Source organism: Clytia hemisphaerica, unplaced genomic scaffold (assembly GCF_902728285.1).
Source record: "Clytia hemisphaerica strain Z4C2 unplaced genomic scaffold, Clytia hemisphaerica genome assembly, whole genome shotgun sequence".
In the NCBI taxonomy this organism is placed as follows: Eukaryota; Metazoa; Cnidaria; class Hydrozoa; order Leptothecata; family Clytiidae; genus Clytia; species Clytia hemisphaerica.
Window position 1 is genome coordinate 974,947 of NW_027104020.1, and position 9,108 is coordinate 984,054.

General features: G+C 36.0%; 2 protein-coding genes across 2 annotated transcripts in view; both read right to left on the reverse strand.

The window, feature by feature from the left end:
* LOC136811555 (hemicentin-1-like) overlaps positions 1–6,988 on the reverse strand; it is a 32,161-nt gene extending 25,173 nt beyond the window's left edge. Inside the window, exons 1-11 of the mRNA XM_067068176.1 lie at positions 6,742–6,988; positions 5,949–6,183; positions 5,207–5,337; positions 4,483–4,644; positions 4,156–4,317; positions 3,461–3,736; positions 3,009–3,106; positions 2,358–2,565; positions 1,666–1,820; positions 1,258–1,405; positions 545–898 (exon numbers count right to left, since the gene is read on the reverse strand). Of these exons, the coding sequence (XP_066924277.1) occupies positions 545–898; positions 1,258–1,405; positions 1,666–1,820; positions 2,358–2,565; positions 3,009–3,106; positions 3,461–3,736; positions 4,156–4,317; positions 4,483–4,644; positions 5,207–5,337; positions 5,949–6,183; positions 6,742–6,811 (1,999 nt within the window). The 5' untranslated portion in view covers positions 6,812–6,988. The remainder of the gene's footprint in view (positions 1–544; positions 899–1,257; positions 1,406–1,665; positions 1,821–2,357; positions 2,566–3,008; positions 3,107–3,460; positions 3,737–4,155; positions 4,318–4,482; positions 4,645–5,206; positions 5,338–5,948; positions 6,184–6,741) is intronic.
* An 862-nt stretch (positions 6,989–7,850) lies between these two features.
* Positions 7,851–8,902, reverse strand: LOC136811467 (caspase-3-like). Its single transcript, XM_067068079.1, has one exon. The coding sequence runs from the start codon at positions 8,805–8,807 to the stop codon at positions 7,929–7,931; it is 879 nt and encodes a 292-aa protein (XP_066924180.1). The 5' UTR covers positions 8,808–8,902; the 3' UTR covers positions 7,851–7,928.
* Positions 8,903–9,108: the final 206 nt, after the last annotated feature.

A 9,108-nucleotide genomic window follows, 5' to 3' on the forward strand; every position in this document is an offset into this window, starting at 1 on the left:
GAGTATTTTATATCACTTTCCAGCTTAGGGGACCAATACTTCAGTTCGAATTATAGAGAGATTCGAATAGTAGAGATTCGAATTAGAGAGAGTTGACGGTACTTTTTTTTATTCAAGCCATTTTATCGTTTGCACCATTCCGTAATTTGAAGTCAATCTTTGACAGATCAGCTTGGAAAGACTTGCAGAATTATCCATAAGCCACTTCATAAACGTAATGAATCATGGGTAATCAGGACTGAGATTGTGTCTCCATAACGACTTCCCGTTGGTTAGATACAAAAACATCGAAACTTTTGGACCAACAGAAAGTCCTTAATAGAGCACAGTTGGTCCAAAAGTTTGGATGTTTTTGCGTCTAGCCAACGGGAAGTTGTTTTATGAACACCATCAGTCAACTTTTTTTAATCATTTTTTCTGAAAGAGCCTTGGAAGTTGTTTTATGAACACCATCAGTCAACTTTTTTTAATCATTTTTTCTGAAAGAGCCTTATAAGGAGCATCTCACAAAATCACCGAACTAAGAAAGCAGAAGAGAACTTACAGACAAGAACACGAATCGTTTTACTGATGGAAGTGAAACCCGAAACACTCGCTTCACATCGATACTCTTTACTGTTCTCTGTTTCTTCGATTGGATCGATTCGAATCGCACTGGTAGTCGTGTAATAAAACGTGTTATCTATCACAGATTCGTTGAATTTGATTACGTTGGAAGTAATCTCGACGTTGTCCTTAAACCAACGGACGGGTCCGGCGGTACTTGACACGAGCTGTGGATACGACGTAATGTTACAGTACAGGAGAACGGAGTCGTTGACGTACGTACTGAATATTTCCACACCGCCAAGTTCGTACGTATCACGATCGAGCGCCACCAACGAAATGTCCGGTTGGTCTGAATGCAAATAAAGAAATTAGAATGATAGGATAAAAGAGATCGAGAAAGTGAATTTCAACTTCTAGCATAGCTTTTTGTTTTTTCCTTGGTTACTTTAAAGAGAAATTCCCAAAAACTTGCTTTCATTCTCCGTTTGGTGCTAGAAAGTTTTAACGAATTAACCATAGCTTGATCCTTGAAAAGGGCGTTCTGCTGACTCCCAGTCCCTTACTTTTTTTAACGAAAAGACCATTATTTGACACCAGAAGATGGATATGAATCGAGATGACAAGGTACTTGCCAGTAACAACAAATTTGAAATACGAACTTATATATATTAACACTCATTTTAACGGGGGAAAAATAAGTCGACCTACAAGTAAGGAAGACATTTGTGGTCTCATTATCTGCGTAACCAATACCATTCGTTGCATAGCAACCGATGACACCAGAATGTGATCTGTGCCACCAAATCTCGATTTCACTAGTCACTACCCATAATCCTGTTACGTTACTTGCTGATACCTATGTGAGAAAATTATAAGTTGTTTTATTCTTCGTTTTCAAACATCAGCCTGATTTGTTTACATAAATAGCAAACTACAGCCTAAAATTTTCCATTTCTATCGAACAAGTCTATCGGTTCATCTAAATTAGATGTCTAGCAAATAAATCTAGCGATCATGCTGAACTTGCATTTGATTGGAATATAATTAATTAAAAGCAATGGAGCAGGTTTTTGAATATGTTATTTTATGAACCAACCAACCAATTGACAGTCATACCTCAGTGACATTGGTTGTCATAGCAACACCATCATTCTGCCACGTGACTGTGGGTTTAGGAAAACCCTCTACTGTACAAGTGTACGTGACCGATTGTCCTTCTGTTGGTGTGACAGATGGTTGTACAAGAGTCGTTGCCGTAACATTGGGCGCGCCTTGAAAAATAAAAATTAGAACCTGTTAGATCAAGGATCATAACAAAATTCAAGGTTTTATTTAAACGTAAAAAAATATGATATAAGTTGGAAGAACGGTTTATACCATTTTTGATAAAATCTGACTGGTTAAATATGAAACATGAAAGGCCTGAATAAATGATTTTAAGAGGTCTGGAACTTCTAGTAAATGAAGAGTAACACGGAGATGTGTCTTTTTTCTTTCTTAAGTGATTCTAAGTTTTTATACATAACAATCAAGAAGAAAACAACTATTTCATTTTTGTAGTCCTCTAACTTTCATGTCTTTAGACAATCATCAGCCGAGTGACACTCTTTAGACTGTGCTGAGGAGCAAGCTGTGCTTCTCCGTTCACCACAAGCGATTATGCGAAGCTCAACACTTAGTGTTTACTCGCTTACCCGAGCTGCACCGACGAGTCCTAACAAGAACAAAACACGTGTCTGCGGATAGGTGGATTGATGTATAGACAATATCAAAAATACAAAAGTGGAAAATCAATGCATTCGACTTACAATTGACATAAACCCAAAAACTATCACTGACATTGCCAAGGTTGTTTTCACCATAACATTGATAATGTCCATACATATCTTTGGTGACTGAAGTGAATATCATGTCGTTCTGAATGTACGTGATACTGGAGTTTGAACTGACGATGGTTTTAGTTTCGGTGAACACGCTGTTTTCACCGGAGATCTTAGTCCAATTTACATTGTTTGTCTGGGTGATAAAGAGAAAAGAAGATTGGAATTCACATGGGTTTTTGTTGTTTTTACTGAAAAGACATAAAGAGTTCGCACCTTATTAAGTAACCCAATTGATCCGTAACTTCAGTAAGCTGGAAGGCGAGATACAGGGGCGTGTATTTCACTAGAAGACGAGATAGAGGGGCGTGTAATTCACTAGAAGGCGAGATACATGGGCGTGTATTTCACTAGAAAGCGAGATAGAGGGGCGTTTATTTCACTAGAAGACGAGATAGAGGGGCGTGTATTTCACTAGAAGGCGAGATAGAGGGGCGTGTATTTCACTAGAAGGCGAGATAGAGGGGCGTGTATTTCACTAGAAGGCGAGATAGAGGGGCGTGTATTTCACTAGAAGGTGAGATAGAGGGGCGTGTAATTCACTAGAAGGTGAGATAGAGGGGCATGTATTTCACTTACCTCCAACGGGCTAGCCTTGATTCCACACATTAAAGTTATAATGTCTCCTTCATCGTAAATCTTAATGGAATTATCGAACGACCAAAACGTCGGGACAACTGAAGAGAAAGTAGAGAAAATTCAATAAGACAAAAAATATGATTATTATAACAATTGGGAATGGAATGAACCTGCAACTATTTCAAAATTTGGGGATGAGATGGAGTTTTTATAAAATACTTCGCTTATTGGTCATTTGAAGTAATAGAGATAACACGTTCTTTCAGTAACAAATTTGTTTTATTAAAGGTTAACGACCAACAAAATCAAATTAAAGCTTGTAAAAACTCCAACTTGTCCCAAATTTTCAGCTCTTGGTATTGTTCAGTCTTTCATTTAGATTTTAATGAAGAGAAGCAAAAGTTCAAATGTCTTAAAATTACTATCATATCTTTATCAAATTTTACTCTTACTTGAGATATTAAGCATTAAATCCAAATCATCTTGTCCGTGTTTGTTTATGACTCGACATGTATAAATCCCGTCATCGTACAAACCTACGGGACCGATCGAAAACGAAACTTCTCCGTCAGTTGCATTATGGGTAGCAAGGATGACACCGTTGCGGACCAGTTGGTACGAAGGTGACGGATTAGCGTAAGCTTGACAATAAAGCGTTGTTGTTGCACCAAGATTGATGCTTGGTGAGGAGAAATTTCCTTCAGTAGCGGTCACTGCACCGGGAGGATCTGAGAAGGAAAGTATTTAAATGTAATTATTAGCTAGAGAATATTGATAAAATTCCACTCTTAAAAAAATCTTTTCAATGAGAACGAAACCAAAACCTAATTCGAAAGCTGCTATTAAAGTTACAGGTTTCTATTTTACTCTGCAGATTGTTATGAGACAAAATTCAAGAAATAATGTGCTGCGAGATCAATTTTCTAAAACCGCGCTTCAAGGGAAAGAGAATGAACATGATGCCAAATGTCATCAAGAAGATGATCCTAAAGACGCAGGTACAGGTAGATTTTGTTAATTTTGACTTTCCATATTTGAGTTAGTGATTGATAGTCTTTTACCAGCTGTAACACGTTTTTACCTAGTGTTCTTTTTGTTCTTATAAGGGTACGACTTTATAATTGTTTTATAAACGTATCATACTTACATTCCACGACAACATTGGTAGTCTGGTTGTTCCAATTGACTTGAGTTGTCTCGTAATAAGAAGCACATTGGACGTCTCCAGTATTATTCAAGCCTATTGTCATCAGATCTAGCCTGGATGACACTAAAGTGGCTCCACAGCCTGATTGAACTGTAGATGTTTCTGTAAGAGAATTCAAAAGTTGTATAAAAACATGACCGGAGAAACACCAACTTTAGTATTAAATTTTCCTTTAGGGATTGAATTCTACATAGGTCGCATTACGTATTCGAGGAACTATAACTGATATATGTATATACTCCAGCTAAGAAAAACAGTAAAATTCACCTGTAATGTCATAAGTATATCCATCAGATTGTATGAGTGTACCATTGTGGTACCATAAAATGGAAGGTGCTGGCAGGGCGGTCACATTACACCATAAGGAGGCGGATCCACCGCCCAGTAAAGTGTATGTTGTGGCTGCTTCAAAATTCACGACAGCCGAAACTGGAATTGAGAGAGAGAAAACAACATTTTTAAGGTTCGTGTTTATTACAAGCTTGATTGGCGATAATAAACAACAATTTGGATAAAATTATATTAATACGTCTCTAACGTATGCATGCACCGGTGAAAGACTAAAAATCTATAAAACATCCAGAAAGACCCAAGCTTCGATGGATTAACTGGCGGATTTTTTTCAAAGCTACAAGTGACGATGTTTAATGAATGTTCATTGAAATAGTTTAACTTCTTAGTAAAAGTAATTTTCAAACTAATATATAACGCTTTAAATCAATGTTAAGAAAGATACCCGTCTAACGCAATATGAAATGAAAAAACGAGTCTTTACACAGTCTTTACGTTGAATTTCTATTGTTTTCATATAAAAAATTGAAAATTCAAAGTCGAATATCTCAGCTTTGGAAAATAGTTGGGTCAAAAACTTTGGAGGAGTTTCTTAGGACCATAAAAGGTATCTCTAAGCCAAATATCAAAGATCATCTGATAATCCCTATAAGAAAGACGCCCGTCAAACGCAAAGGCGATATTCACCCCGGATATTTACCTTGGTTTTTGATTTCAGTTTGACCAGTGGCGTGATCGATATTGTCATAAACAACATCGATCTTGATAATGGCTTCATCGGAAGGTGCAAAGGAGGCAATCTTCAGACCAGCATTTGGAGAAAACGATACCCTGTGGAAACATAAAGAAAATGAATAAATAAATTGTATAGTCTTTATTTGGAAATTTATCGTGGCTTGGATCAAGAGTTTTGTTTGGTTATGTTTCGAGAGGCTCTTCTCCCGAAATGAGAACGTAAACTTTTACTGATTCGATAGGAATATCTAATTCGAATAAAGATTCGAAATACAGATAGTATTCTAAGATGTGTTTCTCCCCGATTATAGAAAGATTCCTGGTACAAGATTACTGATAACAAACTAGTTCTAACTTTTGGAGACTTCTTTCCTTGATCATTCTAGAAACTAATTCAAATATAGTAAGGAAATGGTAAGGACAAATTGTAGTTTATGCAAACTAATGCCATCCCATGACAATTGAAGTGTTATCATATAACACCAATATTACTATACAATATTATTATAAACGACTCCAGTCTATGGTAAATAAATCTCATGATTTTGTAGGTTAATAACACGAGTTGATAACTAGGCGATTGAGAGCAATCAGGGTTCTCTGGCGCAATCTGTGTTTATTGGCGGTCTGGCAAAGTTCTTAAAAAAGCGAATGCTTGAAAGGAAAACATATGTAAAAAAACTAAATCAAGCACTGAAGTAAATCACCTTGTTTCCTTCGCAGGTGTAAACTGTGATCCTTCATTGAGTAGGAAAGTATTGTTTCCATAATTTGCAATCTCATCCACTAGATTGCCATTGGCATCCGCTTCATACCATTTGATGCTACTCAAAGCATTGTGGGAAGCATCATATTGCCATTGGATAGTAGCCTCTGATCCACACTCGAAATATGAAACGGCTGCAGGCTCGCTTACAAAATCGATTTCAGTACCATAGACAGCTAAATGAAAGTGGGAATGTTTTATATATACATAAGCTAACAAAGAATCTCCTTTAATTCAGGCTAGGCAACCTACTTGTATCCTCCAATAGATTTCGTGTTCTTTACTTACATGCAACTTTGTACAAGTTATCAAAAATATGCAAAGAGAAGATACAGACAATGCTGCAATTAGGTTAAGGCGAGATGTCTTATCAAATGATAAAAAAATAACACCCCCTTCACTGCCCCACTAGGACCCCAGAGCTTCCCACTGGAAAAATTGCCTAAAATATATCGTCCACGGTGGAAAATAATCCTCCAATTTTTGTCCCCACTGAAAATAATCAAATAAAACAATCCTCACTGCAAAAATATTGTGCTATTTCTCCCATGCCCGCTGGATTTTCTGACTTGAAAACAAAAGAATTTAAATCCCCAGCCATAAAAAAATATTGGAATATCAATCCCCCTCGAGTTTCAGTCCATTATTTGTATCCCCACTGGCTGAAAAAATCCTACCGGGTCTGTGAGAAGGGGAAAATTAACTCAAAATCAGAGAAATGTATGAATACTCACTGTTCGAGAAAAATAAAACAAAACCAATGAAAAATGCCCAATTTGGCGCGTTATTGGTATACAAAACCATCTAAGTTGATAAAAATTGATGCTAAAATAATTAGCAAGTCGTCAAATAAGAATGTGGTCAAATCAGGTCAAATTAAAATCAAGCTTTTATCAAAATGAAAATATTTCAAAACAAAAGATAACTTATGAAATTTTAGCTGAGATTTTCCTTTTCTTCTTTTTCCTATACTTTGTCACTGAAAAATCATCTCAGATTGCTTATTTATAACTTGATACGTCATTGTTGCTAAGAGCAACCTATATTCAAAATGGTCTATCCCTCATTTATGCATTATCCATAAATTCACATAAAATTTGAATAATTTAATAATATAAGTAAAAGAAAATTCACAAAATAGATAAAATTTAAATTTTGATGAGAATAATTGAATTAAAAATATCTATGGGATACGACTTTAGTTTGATAGAAATTGAAAACGGAATTTAGCAATCCTTCTCTTGAAAATTGCCTATTGTTCAAAATTTGGTAGTCTTAGCATAATGTGGTGTAATTATTTCAGAATTCAAAGCATTCAAATTTTTGAAATAAAAAAAAAACAGTAACGAAAGTGCCAAGTATTTTTCTAAATTTTGAAAATGAAAAAAATGAAAAAATTTCATAATTGCAATAAAGAACGAATTCATTAACTAATGTTTCAGCCAACTGTGGAATCTAAAACCAGCAGCCGGACCAGCAAATTTCGATTCTTAAAAAAGTCAACTGGCTAAAAATAGAGAGCTTTTGATATAATCTAAATACTTGTAAATCTACATATCTGGTATCTATAAAAAAAGATGGATAAAATTATGCACTTTTAAAGTCACTAGGAGTGCCCTTGTTCATCAATTTCTGATCAATTTCTATCATACCCTGTCCATGATTCAAAAGGAAGAAACATTATTAGTTTAACTTTAGGTATTTCCCTTCCATGGATTTCTATCTAAGATCACGGTCAACTCTCACTAATTCGAACTCGAACGGTGATTCTAACTTGTCCCTCGAAAGAAAATGAGAATCTAGTTCGAATTATCGGGAAAGATTCATAATTCAAATTAGCGAGAGTTCATTGAAATTTTCTGAATATTTGGAGCAGGACGCACTATCCACCATAACATTGGTCAATAACAAAGGCTGCTCTTCAAGAAACAGGTGGAAAAATATAAAGTTCTTTCCGTAACTGACTAACAGTACTCGTGGCTTGTTTTTTACCGGACGTGTCCGGATCATTAGTGTAAGAAACCTGTTGACAAACTTCAGCGTTGACTCGAGTCAACATTCGCACAACGTCCATTGTGTGTGCATGTTTGGTGAACACTTTACATAGAGCCTGTATAAACCAGGACCCTGTTTCACCATTTCGCCAAGAGTAGAATCCATACGCTGTTGAATATGCGTAAAGAAAATCAGCTTCGGCTGGGAAGGAAATTTCGCGTTTCGAAGGGCTGCTTGGACCATCTGTTTCTAATGTATCCATGTAGTTGACACCTTGACAAGCCTGGATAATCATTACTTTGGGTTTCCCGGCTAGATTGGAGCCTTTCATGTAATCGGTAATTTTACGAATTTCTATTGGTCCGTCGGTCATGTAAAGGTTTTTCTCTAAACCGTGTGTTAAGAAAGCCATGAAGAGGGTACTGATTGGCTGAAAATGGTCATGTGATATTCGCTTCATAACTTTAATCAACTCTTTCGTACTAATGTCTTTAAAGACTTCAACGATGAATCCAAAATCTAAGAACATATTGACCAAAGTTTCACAATCTCGATTCGTTCCTTTCCTTGGTGAAGCATAATAACCAGAATGGTATGAAAACTCTTCGATATTTATAATGATTAATTTACCACGAGGGAACGTTCTCATATTGTACGAATCGGGTGGGAAAATGTGTTCGAAAGAATCGTCGTTGTGGGGATCAAACTCTGGTTGGAATATCTTGTGTCGTCCTAAAAACATCTCGTCCTTATTGTCTTTGTCGAGAGCTCTGGATACTGCTCCTCCGTCCGTTTCATCACACATTTTTATAGAAATCTCAAAATTGCTTATTTATTTTTCTTGAGTATCTTACACTAAGGTGGTCGATAAACACAGGTTATGTCTGAGCATAGTCCATCATTTTCCAAAGTCTTGTTAATTGTTTGGTCGGATGAATGTTTAATGGTCTTTTTGTATCATTCTAGAATTTCGTCATTATTAGTGTTCTCTATGTCTCTGTGTGTATTGTTATTGAGGTTTTTCTAAAAATATAAAAATATATTATTAGCAGCGTAGTTAAGAACAATGCCCTCTTCTGTCTGGAATATCAACTTTCTTCTCTGAA